Source organism: Siniperca chuatsi, linkage group LG16, assembly GCF_020085105.1.
Source record: "Siniperca chuatsi isolate FFG_IHB_CAS linkage group LG16, ASM2008510v1, whole genome shotgun sequence".
In the NCBI taxonomy this organism is placed as follows: domain Eukaryota; kingdom Metazoa; phylum Chordata; class Actinopteri; order Centrarchiformes; family Sinipercidae; genus Siniperca; species Siniperca chuatsi.
The window spans coordinates 141,707-168,815 of record NC_058057.1 but is presented as its reverse complement, the minus strand read 5'-3'; the positions used below and the strand labels follow the sequence as shown (position 1 = coordinate 168,815).

General features: G+C 41.3%; 1 protein-coding gene across 1 annotated transcript; it reads right to left on the bottom strand.

The window, feature by feature from the left end:
• meis2b (Meis homeobox 2b) lies at positions 1-26,084 on the bottom strand. The gene is made up of 13 exons (XM_044169753.1): positions 25,626-26,084; positions 25,067-25,299; positions 24,269-24,410; positions 24,039-24,089; positions 23,672-23,722; positions 23,423-23,569; positions 19,798-19,912; positions 10,778-10,917; positions 7,290-7,366; positions 5,112-5,170; positions 4,035-4,124; positions 3,523-3,619; positions 1-830 (listed from the first exon to the last, which is right to left on the bottom strand). The coding sequence occupies exons 1-12, from the start codon at positions 25,635-25,637 to the stop codon at positions 3,561-3,563; spliced, it is 1,176 nt and encodes a 391-aa protein (XP_044025688.1). The 5' UTR covers positions 25,638-26,084; the 3' UTR covers positions 1-830; positions 3,523-3,560.
• Between the last annotated feature and the right edge of the window lie 1,025 nt (positions 26,085-27,109).

Below are 27,109 nucleotides of genomic sequence, written 5' to 3'. Positions count from 1 at the left end.
TCTTTTGTCTTCCTCAGTGAAGTCTTTATTTTGGTTTAGTGCAGACTTCTTCTCTGTGTTTTGGTGCTATAAAATTATTTCAAACATTGTCAAAAAATGGAACTCAATCAATCAAGTCATGTTCCTTCAGCAAGTCCTTTCAGTCCCAACTTCTAAGAACACAGCGGAGTAGAAACAGAAGGCAGGGATGCAGTGCATGGAGAACAGAAACAAACATTCACAGGATTTTTTCTTTAAAAATCTTGGTTTTAGTTGGGAATTAAAAAAAACACATCAGTGGTAAAAGCTCACTTTAACGTCTAGTGATCACAAGCGCATACATGGATAGAAACAGCCAAACAAAGAGCACACATCTATACAGCACAACAGTTAAAACTCGCCGAGTCCTCCTATTTTTAAAGATATTCCACAGTGTTTTTCGTTTTGTCGTACAAAGGAGAGAGCGTGTGTGTGTGTGTGTGTGTTTCTTTGTACAATTTCAATCGGAGGGGTGGGCATGTTTCGGGGTTTGGGGGTAAAGCTTTACTTAAAAAAAGAGAGAGAAAAGTCGTGATCCCCGTGGTAGAAAAATAAATAAATAATTTAAAAGAAAGGAGGAGATGTGTCACACTGCTGCTCTCCTCCTCAGCTCACACCGAGTCTCTGTTCAGCTTAAAGTCAAAGTTAGGCGGCCTCTGGTCCTGAGGTTAGGCGTTTCCATGGTGATCCTGTACACGCGCGCACCGTGCGGGCTCGAGCAAGGTGAGGGGGAGTGGTCAGGGGGGTTAGACGTGCAGCTCACTGAGCACCGCAGCCAGATGGAAGAGGATCCCTGAGCCCACCACGGAGGCCTGGACACACAGAGGACAGAGAACAGAGGGTTAGGACACAGGAGTCCAGGCATGGGCCAGCCAATTAACTGGCCCCCACCACACCCCAAAATGGTTAAATTGCATACAATATATACCGTAGCGGTTTCAGTGGTTTCCCTCACCAAACAGGGATTCTGTTCCCTTGTTTTATGTGAATAACTTTTAGAGGCCTAAGTTAGTAAAATTATGCCGTATTCACCAGAAAAAAGCAAAAGACTGAAATTAGAAGCATCATTTTGTGTAGCAGAAATGTTTCCCATCTTCTCAAGACCCCTCAGATGTATTTTGCAACCCCTGCTGGCAGTCCCAGCACACACTTTGGGAACCACAGGTCTAGAGATGTCAAAGTAAAGAGTAATTAAAGTCCATCTTGCCTCTTTTTCTGCACTTTTGAGACAGAGTTAATACAATGAAATTAAACAACCATTCACATTTGGATCGTATATATCGGATAATATTTCAGGGGTTTGACGAGCCATTTCATGAAAAGCTGACACTCTTACGTCTTCATATTTTGTACAGTATTGACGGAAATGGGACTCACTTCCACCTTTCCCACATCACACAGCTCACACCATCCACGTTATATTCCTCCTGGATCTTTCTGAATCTGCCACCATCAGTAACCACAGTATGAACAGCAGTGAGGATAAGCGGGATATGACAGATGATTCAGGGCCACATTTGTCCCTAATGTCATTGATATATGTCCAAAGAATCCTGTCCAACTTTACTCCCAGAATTCTGACTTTTCTTAAAAAGTTGACTTTGATTGAGTGGAATGAAGCTTTTCCTCTAATATCTGATCACTGGGTTCAAGAGCTCATGTAGCATCTGTTGGAGAAGATTCCATCACGGGGTCAATCATGAAATTCTATGCTACCTGACAATACTTCTTACCTTTATTGGAAAATGTGGAAGCCCCCCACCCCCTTATTTCTGTTTTTATGGCTGAGGTGGGGGATGTTAAAAATGGAACATGTTTGTTCCTTATAAACTCTTTGTTGGTGATATGTAAATAAAAAAAGACCTTGATCAAAAATATTTTGACTTTCAGTTTGACAATAATCTTAACTCAAGGCTCACTTACAAATGTTTACTGAAGCTTTCATCCGCATCTTACAGTCTTCCTTGGTGGATAGCCTTTGCTCAGTTGTCACTTTAGTTCAGTTGTCTAAATCTTTGATTTCTGACTTTATCTCAGAATTCCTTTTTTCCTTTATGATTAGTCTTATTCCTCTTCCATCACATCGCACTAGACATCAACTCTTCCACATATTCTCTCATAAACATGTCAACTTGAGTTGTGCAGTTTATAATAAAGCATATGGTAGAGCCAGCTGTATTGTGCAGCAGAGAGGAGAGTAAAATAGTGCAGATTCAGTCTCGTACTCCATAATGATTAAATGTTATGGCTCGGGCTTTATCGTGCATGGAAAACCCTCACATTACTCCCAACATGGCTCTCTTCCTTCCTGCAGTCCTGGAGAGATTTACTGCCGCAGTCAGCATACGCTCTCGCCACAGATCAAATTAGGGGAAGCAAAAACACCCGGCTCTACTGAGCTATTACTGTAACCAGTCAATGATCATTCAATGAGAAATAATTAGATTAAATACTTTCCAAAAATATATAGGCAGCATTTATTCAGGTTGAGAGCTGCTGTCTCGATGCAGATCTAGATGTATTTTTTAAGTTATTTTTTTAGATGAAGCGTCACTATCTGCTCTTTGAACTTCATTAGCAAAGCCGGGGGAATTATCAGACAGGGAAGAGGGGGCTGTGTTGGCGAAAATTGGCTTTGGTGAAAAAAATGAAGCAAATGCAGCTCCTATTTACATATAAAGAGCTCTATTAATCAAGGTAAGTGTCATTACAGCGTGGCTCATTGAGCAGTGGAGAGTGGGTGTTAAATAAAATTCTCTGTGCTCGGGTGCCTCCGGCAGGCGATACGTCTTGATTTGAGAACTGTCAGCGGTGGTGGGGAGCTGATAGAGGCTGGAGGAGGAGGAGGAGGAGGTGGAGAATTACCCTGATTCTTAATCAGATTGCTGCGGGCGAAGAAATGGAGGAAAAGAAAAATGGAGGAAGAGGGGGATAGAGCGATGGAGAGGAATGTGTTTCCCACACACTGAATTTATTTAGGCCACCCACACAGACAGATTGTTGCACACAGCTGACTATAAAATCAGTTTAGAGACCAGGTTGCATAATCTTACCTTTTATTCCAAATTGCTAAAAGCATCACAGTCATGTGTGTGTTTTCTCAAAATGTCCCAGACACCAAATATACATCTCGAAAAGAGGAAAGTAGCTAAAAACTTATCAAATACATTTCCTGTTAATAAAATTTAACATCACAATGGTTTCTAATGCTAAAACGCAGTGTGCTCACAGGCTGTGTTGCCTTCCAATCAAACCAGAAAGACAAAAGCAAACACTGATATTGTGAAAAGACTACGGTGAATATGTTACATTAACATGAAAATCACTGCAGCAAACATCCAGGTCGCTAAGTCATTGCGACCTGGGATAATCTAGGTTAGATTATTGAGGACAGGGACGCGGAGAGTAGAAATATGAGTGAAAGCAGTGGAGGAGAAGTGAGTCCGGGGAATGGTGAAATGGGTTCTGTTATAAATGAAGAGAGACAAAGACTGCACTACTTACTTCACCCTGTTTTTCAGGCTCGCCTCAGTGCAGCGCATTTACATGTAGTGCCACTGGCCATCCATGCCCATGTTCATACCCATGCCACCCATTGGCCCTGAAAGGAGGAGTAAAAACAAGACCAACAAGATGACAGACCACTCACATGGACCATGAGGTGCATAATCGTCATCCTCAGCGTCGTCATTCTTAGTGATAGTGGGCTGAGCAGAGCAGCTTACTTTGATTTCAAAAGGTCTTTTGATCAACATTTGAAACGACCAACCACAGCCTGTTGCCTTTAGGTGATGCTATACAGTGGTCATCTCTGCAATGGTGCTACCAAAAACAGACATACATGACAGTATATGAAACCTACATGGCATGTTACTGTATGCACATAGGAGAGTGATTAAAAGAGCACTTCAGCTGCCCCCCCCCTTAATGGTTAGAAACTCAGCTGACCTCAAGCAGATAATGATCATAGAGATTATGCCCTTTATGGTTTGATAAATGTTTGAGAGGTTGCTCACCTCCAGGTCGGAGACCCATGTGCTGCTGCCCATCAAGAACGAAGCCTCCCATTGGCTGGCCATCTGGACTGTAAGCGGTACCCTGACTCACTGTGGGAGGAGAGGAGAAACAGGAGCGTCAGAGTGAGCAACCCACAGTTCTACAATCAATTCAATTCAATTCAATTCAGTAGTGTTTATTGGCATGACATTGGACATGTGTTATCAAAGCACAATTCCGATTATGATAAACAATGAATGAAAGGAATGAAATTAACAAAAATAATATGATTAATGTTGTTCATTAATAATAGTTAATAGAACAAAATAGACAATGAAACAGATACATGAAATAAAGTAATATATGTAAACAATATATGTAATCGGGTTAGTTGTTAAATTTCATTGTGATTTCAACAATGCAAGACAAATGAAAACAATACAAGTGTCTACTGATAAAATAATAAAATAGATGTTAATAAAAAAAGGAGATGTGGCGGAGATGGTTAAGTACTATCTATCTATCTATCTATCTATCTATCTATCTATCTATCTATCTATCTATCTATCTATCTATCTATCTATCTATCTATCTATATATATATATATATATATATATATATATATATATATATATATATATATATAATCTGTCCTACTGGTTGTCTCTTTTGTTGTGGCAGGAAGGAGAACAGGTCATTTCTGCCTTTCTGTCAGACTTCTGAAGTCGGCAATTTTGTTCACATTTTTATCGCATTTTGGAAAGAATTCCTCCCTAATATTTCTGGATATTTTAATTAGATTTTTGTTAGGGTTAATCATTCTGCTTGAAACCCAAACATGCTGCACACAAAGCCACCTCCTCACTCTGCACCTCCTTCATGCAATTCATACTCCAAAAGTCTTAGGACTGGCTCCTCTGATGCATAATCTGTCTCACTTCTCATACTGTCTTGAACTCGTCTCCTCCACTCTGTAGCTGCAGTGGATTTAACAAGTGATATCAGTAAGACACAGCTTGCATTTGGATTCACCTGATCAGTAATGAATGGAAGGAAGTCTTTAGCACACTGAACACTGAATGAACTGCAGCTTTACCTGCTCTGTTGGACTGGTCAATCATAGGCTGGACTATTCTCCTCCTTGCATTGATAAACCTGGAAAAAATGAACAATATCATGTGAACTATTTGATGAACATAAAAAGTCACTAGATCTTGAGTGGAAATAAAGCATAGATGAAAAAAAATTCTTAAAAGCTTACTCATGTAGTATGTACCAAAATCAATCAAATTTTACCGTTTAGCATTATTCACTGTGGGAGCCTATAGGGGACTTTATTCAAACGATAATGTAAACTTGAAAATGAAAATGTAATTCCACAATAGCATATGTATATGTTATTTGAGTACAAATTTTAATGAAAATGCAATAATCCAATTTTAATTTTCACATACTTATATGGCTATTCTATTATTAAAATTAGGCTACATTGTTTGTATTGCATTTTAATTTTGAAATTTTATCTAACATTTGAATATTGTCCACTGTACAGCGGGTTACAACTTTGAAAATTAAATGTCAAACAGCTTTTCCATTTTCATTTTAATATAGTCATAGAACGCCCATACAAATATGTGAAAATGCAAATTGGATTATAGGATTTTTATTAAAATTTTTACTCAAATAACACATACATATGTGGAACATTATAATGCTATTGTGGAATTACATTTTCATTTCCAAGTTTACATTTGGCCTATCATTTTAATATAGTCCCCTATACGCTTCCATACTTGAACACACTTGGAAAACATATATGTGATGAAATATTATAAACTCAAGCGTCGCTTCCTTGTTTTTTTTCCTAGGCTTTTGACAATATCCCACATCCTTTTTAAGTGAATGGACTGTGCTCAGGTGTCCTGTGACCTAAGTATGGAACTTTGGTGACACGAACAAGTTACATTCACTAAAGAAGCCCACGAGAAATGGTCAAAAGCCCTGGGAAAAAAAGCTTTTTTTATTTGACAGCTTTTGAAGAACTGGAACTGAAGTTTGTGTCTCCAGGGATTTGAGTGCAATGAGATAACTTCTGATATGAATTGGCACTATATAAATAAATTTGAAATGAATTGACTAACAATCTAGTTTATTCCTGTTGACATAATCTGGGGCATTAGGAGAAAGTCACATTGTTTAAAAAAATCTATTGATTTGGGTTTAGCCCTGTAGCCTCAGGCTGTGATGAGGGGAACTGCTTTGCCAATGTTTTGCCATGAATACATCCAGCACACAACCAGTACAGTGAGTTTGCGTGCTTTGATATCTGTATTGGACAGAGCCTTGACTAAAGCCCATGGTTGTCTTTCCTCGTGGATTAGAGGTGGGCGGCTGTGTAATTAGGTCTGTTAGAAACCTGATACACTTAAAAGCAAACTCTTTGGTGGATTTTAGAGAAGGATTAGAGCGACGAAGCAGTGACTTCTCAATGAATCCATACTTGAACCCTGCGCAGGCTGCCGGTAAAATGATGACGTGCACAACTGTATCGTCTGACACTAAATCCAGAATGTGTGATTGTTTGATTGGACATGTCTCTAGCTAAGCTGTCTACAAAGGCAGCTCAGCCTGACCATGCTTTAATCCTTTATGTCATACATGTAAAATTAGGCTGTGAGGAAGAGGTGGGATATCTCCTCTTTAACCCCTTGAACGCTCAGCTCTTTTTAGGGTTTACTTGGGTTTAATACTTATAAACCTGACTCTAACTAAAATAACTGAAATAAAAGAATATCTATTTTCTCTATAACTAGTACCAAATTACATATTTCATTCCAGGAATCTTCCTAGGAAATGATTTAGAAATTATAGACCCTTAAAATGAAGTGTTACCAAAAATTCCATGCAATTTGGGTATTGTTTCAATATGTCCATAGGTGTCAAAAAAGTATTTAAAGTTAACTGTAACCATGGATGTACTGACACCAAACACCTGGATTACTTTGATACTGAAGAAAACGCTAAATTTGATGATCATGAGCAGCAATATGTGTGACATCTGTGTGTTCTGGTTTGATTAAATTATGACTCTTTGATTCATAGCCAAGACTGAGATGAAGATAGAATATGTACTCTAAAGTCAAGTCAAATTTATTTATGAAATGCATTTCAAAAACGAAGACACAGATAGTGCGTGCATGTGTGAGTGGATATGGGAGCAGTCAGATGTTATGCGACAATGCAGATGTACAGATCTGTTTTTAGAGTAACTTACCAGTTGTTCACTTGAAGGATGGTGAGGCCTGTGTCTTGTGCTAACTGCTTTTTCTGTTCCTCTGAGGGGTACGGGTGCTGTGAGTGACAAAAAGATAAAATATTCAATAAATAAAAAGAAAGAAATGTCAAGGCTTCAGCCAAAAACAGCTTGCATTCATTTAGGGGCCTCCGTGTACAGACCCAGTATGCCCGCCCTTAAGTGCAGGCTCTTGTACTTAAAGGGAAAACTCCCGCTCAGGAAGTGGAATCGTATTCGGTGCCAGTCTCTCCCATGCGCAGTAATTCCTGGAAGTGAGTGCAGAAGTCGACTCTGGAAAAACGGAGGCTGACCACAGCTTGGCCCCCTGAACACTTCAGGCTAAAAGCGCGTGCCATTGTGTGACAGTGTTTGACATTATTTGACATTGCTTGACAAATGATCGGGTGGGATATAAACAGGCACAATGGTGGCTTTTGTTTGGGGCCCCGATAAGGATAGGCCCCCCTGTCACCCCCCAACCCCTCCCCACCTTGCTTCATCCCCCTGTCCTCTGGCCCCGGTCCCTCCGCTGGCTCTGTGTGAGTGTGTGTGTGTGTGTGAGAGAGAGAGAGAGACAGTGGGAGGAGGGCGGCAGATGGTAGACAGAGGTGACCCATGTACTGAGACCAGGGTCGTGGGCCAGTCCCCATTCTGCTGCTGTCAGGCCAGCAGCCGCCTCCTGTGGTCATCAGTGAAGGATGAGCTTCCAAGAACTTCATTTTTAAACTGTCTTTCAGGCTCACACACACACAAACGCATATATATCATTACACTTATGTATATGTAGACACTCATAAACACACATAAATGTGCATTCATACACACACAAGCTCAAACACGAGCATACAAATGCGAATACACAGACGCAAGCACATGCACTGCATCGTACAGCAGTGATTCCCACCCAGAGGAAAGGTAAATGGACTGTACTTGTATAGCACCTCATATCACATTCACACACATTCATACACTGATGGCAGGTGCCAACTGTTCATCAGTCCAAAGAAACTAATTAAGTCACACACACTCAACCATTTGGGGTTCAGTATCTTGCACAAGCACACTTCGACATGCGGGCTGGGGCCTCGATGCAAAGATCAATAATCTGTTCCAGGGATATAAGGACCATGTTGATAGGACATTCTGAGCCTTTGTACTGTCAAAAAGTGTATTGATAAAAAAGAAAAAAAATGTCATTATTATTATTTCTATTTGGGATAAACATGATCTGAGTTTTGGCACAGTTCCCATCATGCTTTGGTTGATCACTCGCAGTTTCTTTAATTCGCTTTCTCACTGATACACAAGTTAAATATAAAGCAGTGTTTAACACATCTGGTCGGATGTTTTGTCAGTTTAACAGGCTGGAGGATGGTTTCTCTCAGTCACCTGTTTTTTGAAAACTGGGCCTGTAGTTGATTTGTCACTAAACTGTGTCGCCATGAACCGACCAGGTTATCATCGTGGGTTTGGTCAAAACGCACACATGCTTGTGGATAGAAATTCTTGCTTGTGTGCGTGCATTGTCTCTGTCTCATGGTTCTAATCGCGCCATGCCCTGTGCTCTGTGTTTTACTGAACATCCAACATGCAGCTGCTAAAAGACTGAAAATATAGAGAAATACTTGGCGTTTGTTTGTTTTTACAAAACAAGCACAGAAGTACACAGACTGAGTGCCAGGTGTGTGTGTGCAATGTATGTCCCATTAAAAAACAGTGAACGAGGCAACTTTCATGAGTTATTATCTTTATTAGCTTGTCTGTCACAAATAAAGTGCCAGATGTCCCAAAACTTTCTCCAGCTAAATGAAAGCAAATCTGAAATCATTCGTTTTGGTCTTCCAGAGTCTATCCCAATTTTACAAATACATCTTGGCTCCCTGTCTACAAATATCAAACTTGCAACCAGAAACCTGGATGTAATATTTGACCTTTGGTTTGAGAAACAAGTTGGAAATGTTGTTCGATTGTGATTTTATCAACTAAGGGGCATCCCAAAAATCTGGTATTTTTTCTCTCGAGAAGGTCCTACATGCTTTTATATCACTGCAGTCTGTCTGACACAACACAATGCTCCAACTGGGTACTAAACCTGCTGTTGGGTCAAAACATTGAAACAAAAACCTTTGTTAAGAACAAGGAGTAGAATGATTTGAAAAGAGTTTTCCCTCGGGGATCAATAAAGTATTTCTGATTCTGATTTCTGATTCTGTTTTGTTTTTCTAATTAGATTCTGGGGGATTTTTACAAGATTAAGGTGTCGCAGATGCTTGAGTGTCACGTATATACAGGTAAATCAGTCTTGCATCTCAACTGAGAAAACAATCAAATTTCAGTTGACTCTGACACGACACTGACACTTGTCACCTTCAATGCATTCCAGGTTTGCTCCCCAAACTCAAACTTTGGTATCAATCTTTGAATGAAGATAAATGCAGGGCTGCGTGGAAACCAACAGTTACGACCAGGCTAATGAGCCGATAATGAATAATATAATGAGTTGAAACCTTTCGCAGCTGCTTTCTCTATAGCTTCCTCAAAGGGGGATCTTTTAAGGGTTTTCGGAATGGACGACAAAAGCGGGAGGCTACGGCTAGCGGTGGACAGAAACACCCCCCCCAACGGCCTTCCAACCGCGGGCCTCACACTGCAATGTCTGACAAAACATAATCCCACTCCTTTCACACCCTCAACGACTGATGAATGCTTGATCGCTTGGGTGTTGCAATAGGCCTTTCAGAGGCCAAAGTCCCCTTGCACACTTTCATAGGCACATCCTGCCACGGCAAACACTTGTGCTTAACAAATTAGGCCTGAAAGGGGATGGGGAACAGAGAGGGGATAATTGAATTATCCTCCTTTTTTATCTGGAAAATCTAAAGGTGGGCTTTGGAAAGGAAGGGATTACTCTGAGTACAGGACCTGTATGGGCCTTTTACAACCTAAACAACTGAGGGGTTATAACACATCTACAAGCAGGAGAGGTAGAAAAACTGAGGAGGCAGCGGTGGTGGTATCTTTTGGACCTTGGATAAAAAGTAAAGCTTTCCTTGTGGGGACTTGCTCACCCCCTCTTACACAGCTCAGAAACAGTGCTGCTGCTTCTGAACAGAAGGCTTCTGATGTTGATTTCTGTACAAACCCTGGACTGGTATTTCAAAAAGGACCTTCAGTCGCAAGTTTGTCTTTGCTCCATTCCCTTACAATAGAACAAAGTTGAACTTAGTCTTAAGATGCTTTTGGGAAATCTAGCCTGAGCTCATTCCTGGGTGAAGAGGCATCATTTCAAACTGTTGCCTGATGGAGGAGCTGGGGTAAGACAACATTCATTTCTAGCATTAAGTGAAATCAATGTAGCATTACAGAGAGGAAGAAAAAGTTTTGTGTTTGAAATCTATCAAAAGCCAAAGCTAGATGTGGCTTGTATAGAAAAGCAATTTAACAGGATCCTGGGTAAATTCCCTTACCGTAAGGTGCTGGAAGAGCCATGCTCTCATTATATTTGTGGCCACTTTGGGGAAGATGCCTCGTTTCTTCTGCCTCTTCTTGTCCTGGTCATCCTCGTCTCCCGTGCCCGGTGATGCCAGGCTGTTGTCGAGGCCGTCTCCTGTGATCAGAGACAAGAGGAGTCATGTTATGAGAAAGCTTTAATTTAGCCTTGTCACCTTTATCCTCCTCCACGAAAACGTGCCGCGAAAGGGCAGACAGAGGAAGATTCTTTCTCTCACCTCTGCTTGACTCCCTGGCCACTGGATAACGAAGAGGAGTTTGTAGTGTGGGAGCTCAATAAAACCAAGAGCTATTAATTCAATCTGAGCCACGCGTTTGACATGAGGTAATGACTGCGGGAGCTGTGCGCCTGACATGAAATAATGAATGTTCAAACTGCAGTCGGACTCCGTGCTATGTACTCTTATTTATATGTGACCTCTGTTTGAAATAATAATGATTTCCTTATAAATAAAAGGAGGGGGAAAAAACTAAAGTCTAGCCTGTGAATGAAGTATGAACCCAATAGCATCAAACCCTGTGCTGTTTGAAGTCGGAAGCGAGGCGTTCATTTGGGGTACTGAGAATGAGGTGGGTGTGGGTGGGTGGGTCGGTAGGGCGTGAAGCCATCACCCTTGCGTTCCCATGTGTTCAATGACTGACCCCCTGCCCCCTCTACCCCCACCCTCACTGACAACGTCTGTGTCGGATTGTCTGCAGTGCAGCGCCATGCCGGGCTCTGGATCCTGCCATTAGCAGCATCCCTGTTTGATTTCAGCAGGAAGCTGGCATGGATCGAGGCAGGAGGCTTCCTTTAAGCTGAGATTTCCGCACCTGCCAGCTAACTCACTCCATTTCACAACACAAGGGGCACTCCACTCCCTCTCCCTCACTGCCATTAATTGTGCATCAGCCAAGATGATTTACTTTTAACAGTGGTGGTTATTTTTCTTGCCCTCGGGGCAGAGAAGCCTTGAAAGCCTGCCTGGAGGGCATGTGAATAATGCATCTGAGAGACTCCTCCCCCGAGGCAGGACAGGAACCCTACTTTTCTTAAGATTTGCCCTAGCATGTCTTTTTGTTTTTAGAGATGCATCAATCAAACGCGCCTATATGAGCCATATTCATGCATAAATATTTCAGCTAATGAATATTGACATTAAAAAGGAAGTGTTCTAGGGTCGGGGGCTCTGGGGGCTCTGAGGGTTGTGGGAGTTTTGACGGATGGTGTCCAGCTCTGAGTCATGGACAGGGTACAGTGTTTAACACTGCCTCTGTCCTCTACTCTTTACTTTGGTTTGTCCTCAACCTCTCCTACAGTCTGTTGGTTAAGTTACTTCTTTCTGGGCAAAGGTTCTCTCAGGTGGTGGTGGTGGAGACAAGATTAAGAATGGGGATGTCATCTTTCTACATACCTAACTAGCTACCTAGCTACACCAATGTACACAAAAATACAGACAGGCATTGCAACTTACAGAGTTAGCAACTCTTAAATCGACATATTTGACCATCATGAAAAACATTAACAGCTTCTTGCAACCGCTACTGCACGTCAATCTCTACTCATGAGTTAGGGAAAACCAAAACAAAATAACCCATCTTCAACTCCCATCAAGAAATGAGCTAAGATGATCACAATGTCAAGCTGAAAGAATGAAGAGAAACAAAATGGCAATTCAATCTGATTATCAGGCTATCTATACTATCAGGCTAGTAGTCTAGCATAATTAACGCCAATCATTTAAAAGTAAATTGACGATCAAATTGATCATTTTTCAAGATATACTTGATGTCTTAACTGATGCCACGGTGCATCTCTATCGCTTAAAGAAAAAGGGTCATTCCATTCAAAATACGATCACATCACAATCACATGATTCAAAGAGTGGCCTCAATAATAAACAGTGGGCTAACGATGACTTAAGTTTTACATTTAAGTGGTAGTGTAGTATTTTTCATCTTCAGATCATAAAGCTATAGTGTATATGTGTAACAAAAAAAGATCATCAAAAGTTAGACAAAGAAAGAAAAAAAGAAAGAAAGAAAAGAACAAACAGGACTTGCTCGGCCTAATTATATCTAAGGAAGGCACGCTGTTCTCTCCTCCACCCCCCTCCCTCGACCCCCACCCTGGTCCACCTCCACTCCTCTCCCCATCCCTCTTTCTTCTGCTCCAGAGAGGGGAAAGCCGCGGGGCAGATCCTCTGCTACACTAATCGCTTCTGACTGTTCCCCGGCAACTCGGCCAATCTAACCAGTGTGTGACAGTGCAGTCTCAAAGTCGTACACCCGTGCAAGTCTCCCATGCCCCCCTTCACCCCTGCCCCCTCTTCTCTCTCCACCCTGCCTGCCAGTGTCTGCACGCGTGACACCGGGGGGCGGGGGGGAATTACCCCAGGGATGGCTGGAGTATTGCCCTAGGGCTAAGAAGAAAACAAACACAAAAAACATCACCCTAAGCTATGAAGAGTCTTCCTATCCTTTCGACCCCCTTCTATCTCTGCTGCTCTTATACACTCAACTCTTTTCAACCTGTGTTGTTATAGATTTATACCTCTTTATACTATTTAGGTCATTCCAATTCAGCCTGAATTGTTTTTTTCCCCTTTTCTATTATGCTCCTTGCTGCACTCAAAACGTTCAGAAGCCATTGAGATATTGTGAACACTGCAGCAACCTGCATCTTACTTTGCAACATTAGCCTAAGTTTGTTGATGTATGAGTTCAGACAGCTTTTATATTGGGCAGGAGGTTAGTAATATAACATTGGAAACAGGAACAAATACTGTAGCTACTCTGAGTAAATGTTACCTCTTACTCAATAGAATTGTGGCTTACAAAGATGGGGAAAAAAGTAATTTGTATTGACAGTATGATGTATACAGTTTCTCAACATGTATTCACATATTGTATTCAAGTAAACTGCTGTGTATCAACCAGTGAATAAGTTCTTACAAAAAACGAAATAAACATAAAAAAGAAAATCTCATTACCAAGTCATTGAGACAATTTTAACTGAGCCTAATTCAAGATACTGGCAGTCACTAGTATAACATTTGTGAAACAAGTTAACATAATGTCACTGCACTGGCAGTGTTGTTTTAGGAAAGCAAGACTTTTAGGACTTAATCACAGACAAGAATTATTTGACATGATGGAGATTTTTTTGCAGTAAGATTTGCAGGTTTTTATTACTGCTTTATCTCCCTACCTAGTTCAAGGATTTTGTCATGGGTTTGCTATTTTTAGAGCAGAAAGTCCACACAGTCTCCTTGTAGATGTCAGATATTCATGACATTTGAAACTGTATATTTGTTTAAATTTAGTTTTATTTTCTGCCCCATAGTCTCTGCTCTCTGTAGCTCAGGGCCTGTGAACGCTGGCGAAGCAGTCGGTGGATGACGTGTCCATAAGACAAAGTGTGGAGCGGCTAGCAGAACTGATTGCAGCACTCAACACACAGCTGCATCAGTGATGCAAGCCAGCTCGGCCTGTCTAATGAGCTCAGCGGGGCCCTGATCCATCATCAGTGACACCTCGCGGCTCCTCCCCTTATTAGACATGATATACAGCTCTGAATGGAGTAGTCTGGAAGGTTTCCAAAACATGGGGAATCCTCCGTGTGAGAAGGTGAATATGACGATTAGAAGCTTTTGAAGGGGGAGATGCAACTGTTTAAAACTGTTTAAAGCCAAGCAGTTTGCATGCTGGGGAAATGTACAGGGGATGACAGGGCATGGCATTGCCTTCTGTGATGCAGCACCACTTTGTACTAAAAGCTGACAAGCCTGCTGTGTTTTTATATAATAAATTGTCCTTTACTAGGTTTTAAAGGGTCGGTTAAGAAGAATTACAATATTAAAAATCCTGTTTTCTCCCTTAAATCTGGAGGTGAACAGAATTTTGTTTGTGATGCTCACAGCATTGAAAAATAGCGTTTAAGAAACCTAACAGCAACATTCAACCAGAAAAAGTGTCCCCTAAGGGCTCAGCATGGTCTTTGCACAAATTGGCACACCATCTCCTCTGCAGCCGTGTGCACACTATCTGCAATCACTGATGGGTACATACTCTGCGTGGATGTGGACGTGCTCTTGTCCATGGGAGTTGTGATTGCATTCTGGTACTGTAGTTTGCACTGTGGACAAATCTCCAAGTAGTTGGCATAAAACTGGAGCAATTCATGAATTGCTTCGTACAGTTCTTATCATTTGGTACCATTTAAAAATCTCAGTTTATATGGAACTGTAGGCTACACATTACAACAGCATGGCATGAAATAGCATAGCCTACATCTGAATTTTGTTTGACACATTTGCTATAGCAGACCCACAGATGGTTACACATTGAGAAGCAGATAAAGCAATATCAAGATTGTATTCCCTATGCTGTGCGTGACCACCAGGTAATTACAACTTTAGGTCACACAAACCAGGAGCCAATCATCAAAAAGGTGTCTCTCACTATCGAAAAACTACAGGCGTTTTAAAATTTCAAGAGGCATACACTGGTCAGTGGGCCAGCCGCAAATTACATAATTGCGTAGCGCAAGAGTGCAAAGATTGGTGCAAAAACTATGCAGTATGATCTAACTGCGGATAATTCACAGAACACGCTGTCAACAGTTCACTGGGACTATTTCTTTGGTAGAAAATATTTCCAATAGAAAACGGTTCACAGTAAGGTTAAATGTCATTTTTTAAAATGTCATAGCAGCACAAATGAAATTCCATTCGCCTCCATTGTATTGTATTGAAACCAATCTCAAAACCAAAACTATCTTCATGCATATATGCCTCTAGAGGTACGTGAGAAAATATGATTTTATAATCCATGTGAACTGACCCTTTAAGATTAAACTATGCACAATTATTAGTACATAAAATACTAAATTTGGTAAATAATTACTTATTTTCTGTGATAGCAGACACAACAATGTGCACTTTCCTTTCCCTCTACATCCAGCATTTCTCTCTGAACCCCCCACCGTCACTGTTTTTTCTACAGCATGACAGATGCTAAAGGGACATTAGCCTGCTGTCTGAGTGAAGCTGTGATGTCACTGGCATGCTAGCACCTCCACCTTGCCACATTCCTTCCTCCTGACTCCAGGCTCTGGATGTGACAAAAAGATGCAACACATCCTGTTCCTCACATTCCATATCTCAGCGCGAGTGTGCAGGATCTTTTTGAGGCACTCCCACTGCCTTTTGTTTTATTTGGGTCTTTGTGATGGACATTTCAAGTCTTCTCCTTGTCCTCCCCCAGAGCTCTTCCAAACATTCCTGGGAGAGCTCAGCCCCTTTAGCTGTGGTCAACAACAGTCACCCTGGGGGTTGAGCTATCAAAGACAGCCCTCTCTGCATATCACACAGCTTACAAGGCAACAACCAAAACCTGGGAGCTTACAGAGGAGCAGGTAGCCATGAGCCCAACCACCAGCCACACAGTGGATGGATCATCTACCTGTGGTTAGCCACATCACCACCACTTTAGTTTTCCCAAATGACAGTGGATTTTAAAAGGTTTTGTCAGACCATGGAGGCATGACTAATGCCATCCCACTACAGTGAGGACAGCACAATCACTTCCTGTCTTCTGTTGGATTGTCATTCAGTTTCTTTTCATTTTTACTTTCAAAATTATTCTGCCAAAGGAATATTTTGAGAACTTCGTGATCCTCTTTGTCATTTGTAATTTTGAAAAACTGGGAATTTAGCTTGATCTGAAATCTCTGTTCTGCTGCACTCCGTCATAATGTTACAGCCTTTGAATCACTCTGAATAGTGTTCTTTCTGTAGCCCCATGGTTTCATATGGATTTTTTCCATTGGGTTAGGGATAAATTAATATAAATATAATGAATAAATATATTTTGTAGCTAACAAAGGCTTAGGATATTCTCATTGTGTTGAAGTTAACACAGGTATAAAAGAACCCTAAAAAGCTCTGTAGCTGTGAAAATCCTGTCATCATCAGTTATGATGACTTTGAACTCATCAAAATTAATTGCATCAATTTGGCATTGACAGTTACTAAACATATATTGTGACCACATATCGTGATCTTGGTAAATATTGCAAAAGCAAAGCTATCGCCAGACAGGGCATTGATGTTGGACCATTTTGCAAAACTCCAGATAACTTTCAATACCAACCTTTCTATAATGATTTATCACTGTCTGCACATGGCAAATATGGTGGTTGAGGATAGGGAACGATGTGGTTATGGTTCAAAAATATCTGCAGGTCCATGGTGGAACATGAGATCTGGTCTCATTAAAGCATTAAAGTTGGACACACACACACCCATCCACCACCTTTACTTTCCACTTTTGTACTCCCAGCAATGGCACTGAACACTGGCTCTGGACGTAACTTGTGCGCTGCAGTTTGGTGCCATATCAATGTAATTCCTAAGGAAAAAGTCAATGCAGACTTGAAGCATGAGATGGAACACACTGATATTTGACCTAAATCACCATCTTTCCGTAACTTTAACTACGTGTTTTAGTCACCTAAACCTAACAACATGGGGGACACAGGATGTCAACCCTGGTCTCTAATGTCAAAGTCTTTAGCTTTGTATGCCCAACCATTCTCCTTGACCACCTCCCCATGACTTCTGTGCAAAAGGTGTAAAAATATCAACAGTGAGGAGGGAGGAAACAGGATACAAAATTAGAGAGTCAGTGCCTCTGTACGAAAATATGCAACGCTGACTGCTGGAATGAAATGAAGGGAAACAAACCTGGCAGGCTGGCGTTGAAAGCAAATGCTCAATCATCAATCCATTCATTAGTCTATAACCAATAATGCAGAATAGTTGCATATGAACATAATCTAAAGGAGACTTGAGATTTTAAGATGAAATCAATGAAAGATGATGGCTTTCCCTGCATTCATGCTCACATCAGTGTACCTCATGAAAAAGGTGACTGTCTTTTCCAAGTACTGAACTCATAAATATGTGATGGTGTCTATATGACAACATTATTACAACTCCATGGAGACCATCTACCTGCTCCAAATTAGTTAGCATGTTACGCCTCTAACTTCTGTCCTCTCAGGTTGTGTGTGACTCTTCCCTGGCATGAGAATAGAATGGAAACAACGCAGAGAGGCCCGGGGAGAAGCAGCAAGTAGCATGCAGCAGATCCTGCAGCAGCAACCACAGCTCTGATCATTCTGCCCTCTTCTTTTCCTTTGTTCCTCATACATAAAGTGCTCTGTCCTTACATCCCTACGGGGGGCATTCTGCACCCCCATCCTCTATGCATTCTCTCTCAGGTCAAAAGGGCACGGACCTTGGGTTTTTCCCCCGCTGTTGTTTAAAAAAAGCCTAAAGGAAAGAAACTATTCACACTGTGGCCTTTCTCAGCTCGCCACAACATACAACTTCTGGATACTGAATGGGTGAATTAAGATTCCTGAAAACAAACATGTCACACTCTCAATGTATCTTAGGTGAAATTGAGAAGCTCAGATGATTTTGGTGTAAAATCAAAGGAAGAGTCTTGATCTGTTTCTGATTGTCTCTTAATCCTCTGAGTTTCTCTTGTCTTGCAAAGCATCCTCCCATTGTTCTCGTCAATGCTCTGCTCCTTGATGCCTGATGGGCAGAGGGTGGAAAGTTGCTTTAAAGTCCATTCTATTTTTACTGCGCCCAAAGGGGAGAAAAACAAAAACAAGCCATAAAACCCTTACAGCCTCCAATTAGCACATCAGAAATCACATTAAGTGCAGGAACACCAGGGCGACACAAGAAGGACCAGGGCTGGATGGCATCAGAGGGAGAGAGCAGCAGACAATAACAGCGGACGACTAGAGTAAACTCAGAAGATCTCTTCATCAGCACTAACTGACCTGAAAGTGAGAACCCACACTGACTGGAAAAGTAAGGGAGCCACAAATAAATGGGAAAACCAACAATAATTGCCCTTTTGATGTTTTTCTTACTTTAAGTCAAAGTTTAGATCCTTCACATCTGTTAAAACCCCACTGAATAATTTTCTAAATGAAGAGGCATCAATGCACAAACAAGCACCACTATTTTCTGAGAATATGTCCTTTAAAAGCATAGAAAGAATACAAACATAACATTACATGTTTTTCTTCCTGTCAACAAATCCCATAAAAGGCCAAAACCGTTAGTTTGTTTCTTAATCAAGCCTGTAGCCAGGATTTTAGAAATACTGAGGTCAGAGATCAAATCCTGACCAATTATATTTTCTATTCATACAATTTACTATCACACAAGTCTAAATGCTGTTTCAAAACATTCTCTACACTGCCAAGACTAAATCCTGCTGGGGAAGTATTGAATAAAAATTGTCACATACACATACTGAAACAAAAATATTTGGAATAACCCAATTCAATATGCACCATGTGCTTTTTTTAAAATATAGAACACCCCAAGGTTGCTAAAACTCCCACATTCCCAGAAAAAAAGAGAGGACATGACCCCACTGTACTCAATGGTAGCTACAGTCCTTCTCGCAATAATTTCTGACTTCCCTGCCGTACCTATAGCACTCAGCCTAAAGCCCATTGGTTCATACTGAAGATGTACATTTTTAAAATTGGCTCATATATATATATATATATATATATATATATATATATATATATATATGAGAGAGAGAGAGAGAGAGAGAGTTTCATTTTTAAAAAGTGCTCAGTAATTTCCTAAAGCAGCTGGACACTAGTTTTTAGCAAACGTTACTCAAACAGGAGAACATTTTTTGGGAATTATTTTCAGCGACAGATGCACATTAGGTTTACGGTTAGGGTAAATGTGCAGTCCTCACTATCTTAGATTATGTATTTTTATCAATGCACTTAAGATAAAGTGATTAGATGAACTAAGTGCGTGAACTTTCTTGAAAGGATCCCCCCGAGTTAACAGGCAGCAGTGCCCACGCCTCCGAAAGAGGTCACAGGAAAGTCAAAGCTTTGATATGAAAGAGGACGCAGGAGGCCTGCGGGCACTCTTACCGAGTTCACTGGTGTTGTCTCCACTCTGGGAGACGTGTCCCCCACTGGACGGTCCCGGGGTGCCCACAGAGGGCGTGGAGTGGGCGTCATCCATGTCTCTCCAGGACGCTGGGTTCTGAGAGGTCAGGGAGAGGAGCGCACACCAGGGGACAGGAGATAAGGAAACAGAGGAGAGGAAGACAGGAGAGGGGGAAAAATAGATGAGGAAGGTCCAGTAAATCCAGTATGAGGTCTATTATGCAGTTTCAGCTGCGTGGCATAATTAACATAGTAAGGCAGAAACCAAGTTGTCAGAAATGTGAGACAAGAACAACATTACCATTCTGTCCAAGATGGAGCTTTAAATATAGCTGCAGAAAGAGTAGGAGCAGTTGGGTAACCCTGCAGCATGCGGACCCTCCTGTGTCCTGGCTGTTTCTGTGACCAGTGTTGGGGAGAAACCCTGTATTTATTGGGCCGGTTGGCCTGGCCACTCAGACAGCCATAAGCTCAAACCAAACAGCAGACCTCCCTCTTCAGCCTCTCTGCGTCAGCTGTTTGCCGGATGGTGATCAGATGAAGAGCTTGGCAGATGACAACAAGAAGCGTGGGGACAATGGCGCAGTGTGAATGAGGCCTCTCAGTGATGGCCCCTCTTTTCTTATCCAGCCACACAATAATTACAACTCCTCAGTACACACAGCTACTCAAAGAGGCGCCATGTGTTTCCACATTTATCAAGTTAATGAAGGTCTTATTTCCTAACACCCCATCTGTTAAAACAGGAATGGAGGGTAGTGTACAGCCAGGACCGGCATGTGTATGAGATTCATACACTGATGAAGAGAATTCTACCAAACACTCAAGCTTTTCTTTACCTTATACAGTATCTCTTTGCCTCACGCTGTTATCCAGATGACCCACTGTACAGACAGGTTCAATTCCTGCACCAAATGACCACTAGCTACAAACAGAAGCCATCAAACATGGCAAATATTGTGAATGAAGGGGTGTTTGTTCAGCACAATCAGGTCCAACTGGGTATTATTACACTGTGATTAATCAGCCAGTTGTGCTATTGTAGCAGAGAAGCCAGTTTCCTACAGACTCATGAGTCACCATGAGGTTTGAGTTCAAGTTGACATATATATCAGAGAAGGACCGGATGAAAGCCGAGTGGTTACTTGAATACTTGAATTTATGGCAGGCATTTGTTCCACAGAAACCAGAGCGGTCAAGCTTAAGGAGGATTTAGGACAACTGACTTTTCAGGTACGTGTTGCTCGAACTTCCACCATGCCACGTACATCTCTAATTAGACAAGACTGTCAAAGTCATATTATGGAAGTAAATTCTACAAAACTGACTTTGGGCTTTGTTAAATAAAAGAAACTGTAGGCAACAATGGTAATTAGGAGTTGTTGTTTTTTTGGACTATAATTTTCTGAGTGTCAGTATCTCGTGCAGATCACTGCACAGGTTTGAACAAAATGACACTAAAATTATTGTTTATTAAAATTGGAATCTGATTAAATAAAATTGCACTGCCAGATTTACGCTAGCTTTGAGAAAATAAAATGTTAGGACTTAAAAGACAAAATGTTTAAATTGGGATTTTTTGCAGGACACAAAAGATCAGCAGTCAGGAGTCCAAACCATCAGTGGAGGCCCAGGGGTGATCGCTGCAGACGCCCCACCAGTCCAGCAAACCAGACGTAGACTCAAATCACTGTTTTACACATAAACACACTCACCCCTTCCGAATGATAAACAGATGAGCGGTACACTCAGTGGTTAACGTGCATGTATGTTACACAGCGGTGCATGTCTTTGTACCCAGAGGAGAGCAGCACATCCATTATGCAGCAGCCGTTAGGACGAAGGCATTACAGCAGCAGTGTCCTGTCACATCAACTGGTGGCCTCTCACACACACATAAACTGTGCTTTGTCGCTTGATTCAGAAGGAAGCATATTAAGAATTGCACTCTCAAGAACAAAGAGAATGCATGTTCCTGAAGTCACTGTTTTTCACTGAAGCTGCAGCTAGACAATGTTTCATGCCAGTATTCATATTTGAAAAGTTTCCAGCTGAAATATTAAAGAATTTACTCTTTGCATGGTAAAAATGACACTAAAGCAGCATTTCGATCAGGGTTTCTCGGCCTTTTCTGGCCCATGATCCCATTATTAGGTCACAAATATCTCATGACCCCATGAGTTGCCATGCACATCTGGATAAGACACTTTTTAAATTTTATTTTCAAGAGATAGGTGGGAGCCTTCAAATTGATTATACAGAAATTTGGATATATTTTCAACCTGTATACTTTATATTCATATAAATAATCTACTTAAAAATCAATGAATCAAATGGCTAATATCAATTTTAGAAATCTTCCTTGACCCCATCTGTAGCAACCATGAACTCCTAAATGTTGAGAAGGACACCACTGAAACACATGCATGAATTACAGACTGTAAAACTGCAGCTGTTCATGGAGGAACTTCCATCATATCCAAATCAGCAAAGTAAGGAGTCAACCTGTTTTCTGCACACAGTCCAAATGAGTTTTTTGTAGCAATGTGTCAATAAACCCTATAGTCCATACTGTAACTCTTAATCACTGCAGCATCTGAATTTGCTTCTTTGTAAATGAATGCAGGGGCCAAAAATAGGAAGAGGCTGTGTAAAGCACACAGCGGGGGGCCGACAAAGACCCCCTCCACTCTAGCTATAATAATCCTATTGGCTGAAAGGGACTGAAGCCCAAGAGCAAACACAAGACTGGCAGCTGCACTTCGTGCTGTGAAGATCATCATCATCATCATCATGTCTGACTGTATAAAGCAATAGATATATGAAGGTACAAAGTCTCATTTACGCACAAAATACGATTTAAACAACAACTCTCAACTGTCCATATTGTGATCATTCTCAACAAAGCAGTTTCTCTCAAAGTCTTAGAGAAATCTTCCACTGAGGCTCTGCTCAGCACCCTCAGCTGGAAGGACACGCCATCAAACCGTAAACAGGAGCCCTCAGAAAACTCACCAAGCCCACAGACCTTTCAGCCTGTTGTATGAGATTTATGAGATTTTTCAATCCGTTAAAAGGCTAACATCCTGTCAGATTCACTCTGTGCCAGGAAAGAAAATATTTTTATTTATTTTTATTACAGGCTCCTATTGAGAAATCCACTGGTCTACGTTAGGCCTGCTGGCTCTCAACCTTTTTGCTCTATGACCTCTTAAAATGAAGCCCAGTCACAGATGCATTTGTTAATAGGCTGGAAGAAATTCCACCAAACAGGCTGTTGTAACTGAATTGTTTTAGAGGTAAAACTCTGCTTTAATCATTGGACTTTTAAAAAGAACATACTGCAAAGTCAGAAAAAACGGAATATTATTTTGTGTAGCAAAACAGGTTGTTTTTTTCCTTTTCTTAAGACCCCTCAAATGCATTGTGTGACCCTTGGATTGGCCCCAACCCCCGGTTTGGTAACCGGTGGTCTACAGCACAGCTATTAGCCACTGTGTGGGTGAACAGCGGCTGTATGCTACCTTTTCGACAATGGCAATAATAATAAGAGTTAACGATGAGAAAGAAGGGAGCCGCTGCTAACATGTACAGAGGATGGACTCACGTGATCTGCGAGGTTCGTGGAGGACCCCGAGAGATCGTCGAAGTCCGACTTGCAGACGTCTCGCTCCTCTATGACCAGGTCGATGGGCATTTTGCCTTTCAGGCAGCTGATGTAGCGGTGGCAGAAGTTATCACACAGCTCATGAACCTGCGAAATCCAGGCTGCGTTTAGATTCAGTTCAGACTTGTATTCAGAATGCAAACGTTATATTAGCTGACAGAACACAGAGGATTCTACAGTAATATTTACCTTCTCTAATTCGAGGAGATGAAATCGTAGGACTTGAATCGCTTGAATCATCTGCAAATACATTTATGTTAGATAGATAGATAGATAGATAGATAGATAGATAGATAGATAGATAGATAGATAGATATATGTTTATATGTTATTAATAAATAAATAAATGACAGAACAGAACAAGGCATTATTGTAGAGACGCCCAGGGTGCCATAATAAACATGACTGTGTGCATTTGATAATTACCGACATAAAGCAAATATTATTTGGCTTTTATTACAAAAAAGAAATGTGTCCATAAAGTATGAGGTGGCTCCAGAGAGCAGCACGCTGCAGAAAAGAGCTGAGAATCCCAGAGACAGAACCAAGCGCTCACCAAGTTATCCAGCTCCGGATTGGAAGAAAATAAAGGTTTCTCTGCGCGGATCTGAACAGGGGGAGAAAAGGAGAGGCGTCAGTTTTGGGAAGAAGAGAGGGCTGGAAGCATTCATCAAACGGACTAAATGTAGAATCCAATCAGTCATTTAACCTAATGTGTCCCAGAGTTCTGGTCGTGAACACATTCGGCTCTTCCAGTATATTCAGTGCACCTGTGTGCGCTCCTACCTGTTTTGCAAACACAGCTATGTCTTCATTGAAGGAGTCGGAGGAGCAGACGTCTCCCCCCGCCACCCCGGGTTCTCTGGGCGTGCAGGTCGCCAGCTCGCACTTCTCGAACACCAGAGCCAGCAGAGGGAATAACGGGTGTCTGCAACAGGCGAACACAGGCCCGTCGTTAGGCCCGAACACGAGCTGCCTGCAGTAACATTTCACACTGAGCCCTCCAACACATGCGACATTATTTCATCTGCTTCGAGTAGAAACACTTGCTCAGAGATCTGAAGCAATTATCGAGGCTACTGAGGTGCATTCATTATTTCGACTTGTTTCGAGCAGCACAAAAATGCTAACACTGGAACTGCATCGAAAACTGCTGGAATTGCTTCACCTCGTGAGCAGAATCTGTTATTAACCTGAAGATAAAAACAGATGTTACTCGGAATCTAGGCCTCTGTGAAATGCCATCCCGGCTCTCTGCTCAACGGCTGCAACGAAATGAAGAGGTTCCGTTTATAATCGTTTCTATTGGCTCATAATAAAAATATACACATTGTTCTTCTTCTTCTTATTATTATATTATTGTTAATATTATTTTTCTCATTATTATCATCATATTATTATCATTCTTATTACATTCTTATTACATTATTCTTCTTATTATTATTACTACCATTATTATCATCTTTATTATTATTATTATTATTATTATTATTATTATCATTATTATTACCATTATTATCATCTTTATTATTATTATTATTATTATTATTATTATTATTATTATTATTATTATTATTTCCACACCCGTAGATTTGGTCCTTGTCTCTCTTCAGTGCGTCGTTGACGGCGCTGCCTATGCTGCTGGGCATGATGTTGTGCGGCGCGTGGGCTCCATAATGCTGCGTCGGGTGCGGGGGCGGCCCGTGGTTCAGGTGGTGGACCTGGGGCAGGGGCCGCGGGGCGTGCGGGTCTCCGTACATGGAGGTGGGGACTCCGACTCCGTCCATCGCGCCTCCGTAATGAGCCAGCTCATCGTACTGGGGTGAAAGTTGAAGATGACATTAGGGCATGTGACGGGAGGAGGACAAGCTAAATGCAGAAAACAATTCTTTTCCTATAGTGTGCATATTGTATTCAGTATGTGGGCATTAGACCTGGTCTAAAGACTGGGGGATTTCTTTATGACTGTAGTTTAGAATCACTTGCTGAATTAGCTTTTTTGCGTAAAAGTCCACATCATATTTTTCATTCATGTACTGGAATCCGTCTGAGGATGTAAAATGATCTATGTGGAAAAGGAATAATCGCGTGCAAATCATTTTAATAATGGAAGTTCAAAAATAATCTGTCAAATTAGACGTACCCTTTGCGCCATCTCCGTGCGCAATTTCCAGATGTGTAAAGAGAAGTTTGGTGTGACGGATAGTTAGGTCGATGAAAAATCGATTAAATCCAAGAGGAATTATAATCCTGTCCTGTTCTGTGGCACGGAGCAAGTCAATAATGACTGAAATCAATGCTAAGTGATCAAAAACAGCATTTGTCCTCACGTTACCACGAGTACCAAAACGCGCACTGGCAAGTGGCAAACGGGTTTCCTGTGGTTCTTCAACGAGAGGATTAGTGGTAATCTGTCGGATCGGAGTGTTTGATGTTAGTTCCGAGTTGTCCCTTTGACAGGAATGCGCTGATGGTCCGCGGCTCAGTCCTCTGCTCTCAGAGTGTCTTCATGTCCATGTCTCTGCGCGCCGACATGCTCACTGTCTGCAGGCCGGCTGGAGAGCCGCTTATAGGACCGCTCTGCGATCTGCGGGACACGCTGATGACGGAACGCGGAGGAGCAGGGTGGGTGCAACCAGCCCCCCCTGCCTACTGACAAGTTACTGTTTTTAAACGTTGTCTTCCGGTCATTACTTTCAAAATAAACTCGGACGACTAAATCTTTATTGATCCCGTAAGTACAGTGGGCCGTTTCAGCACCAGAACGAAGCGCACAAATAGAATATAAAACGGAAATTATATGTATTATATCATACTTACAATGTGTATATATTTTATACATAGGAAAAGGGTAGAAAAGTGTAGGGAACAGTTATCCTGTCTGATGCCAAACTCAGCGGCTCATTTACAAAACAAAAACACTACGGTGCAAGAATGGGAACTGCTTTGCTTGTTTTGGATGCATTGATTGAAAAATCATTTAGCTGTGCTTTACATTACTGCTGACAAACATAAAATAAACTCAAACCAGTGTATGCCTGAGTCTACAATACGTATGAAAATCAATTAGCAAAAACCTGAAACTTGCTAACTATCACAATGAATATCATGTTACTTTTATGGTTAAGTTATTGTTGCATGGATAATGCAGTGCTTACTTCTCTAACTAATTCAAACTTCAAACTGTATTATATAAAATGGGATTTTTGACCCAAAGGTGACATGTGACATGATGTTCATTGTGATGGGTTAGGCTACTTGACTGACTGAAGCAAGTTCTTCCCTCTGTGGAAAAGAACTGAAAATATTGGCTGACTGGAAGAAAAAACAAACCCGTGAAACAATAGCATGCTTTGGAAGGTGTTTGCAGGTACTTTGATTATAGTAAGTTGTAAGTAGACTATACAACAGGCAAAAACAGATATATTAACATGGATGCTCTTACAGGAAATAGTTTTTGCATTGTTTTAAGGACACATGTCATCATTCATCATGGGAAATGGAAAATACTGACTGCTGTCCGATGTCTACGAAAAGGCCGATGTCATCAAAATGTATCTGTCCACCAGTGTTAATTCTTTCCACAAACGTTCAGTCTTGATGCTTTTATTTTGAAGACAACCTCGA

Coding starts and splice junctions, on each gene's coding strand:
- meis2b (XM_044169753.1), bottom strand. Junction 23,570..23,671: donor ATCTCCTCGAATTAGAGAAG/GTAAATATTACT, acceptor TGGATTTCGCAG/GTTCATGAGCTGTGTGATAA. Junction 7,367..10,777: donor GGCTCTTCCAGCACCTTACG/GTAAGGGAATTT, acceptor TGTCACTCACAG/CACCCGTACCCCTCAGAGGA.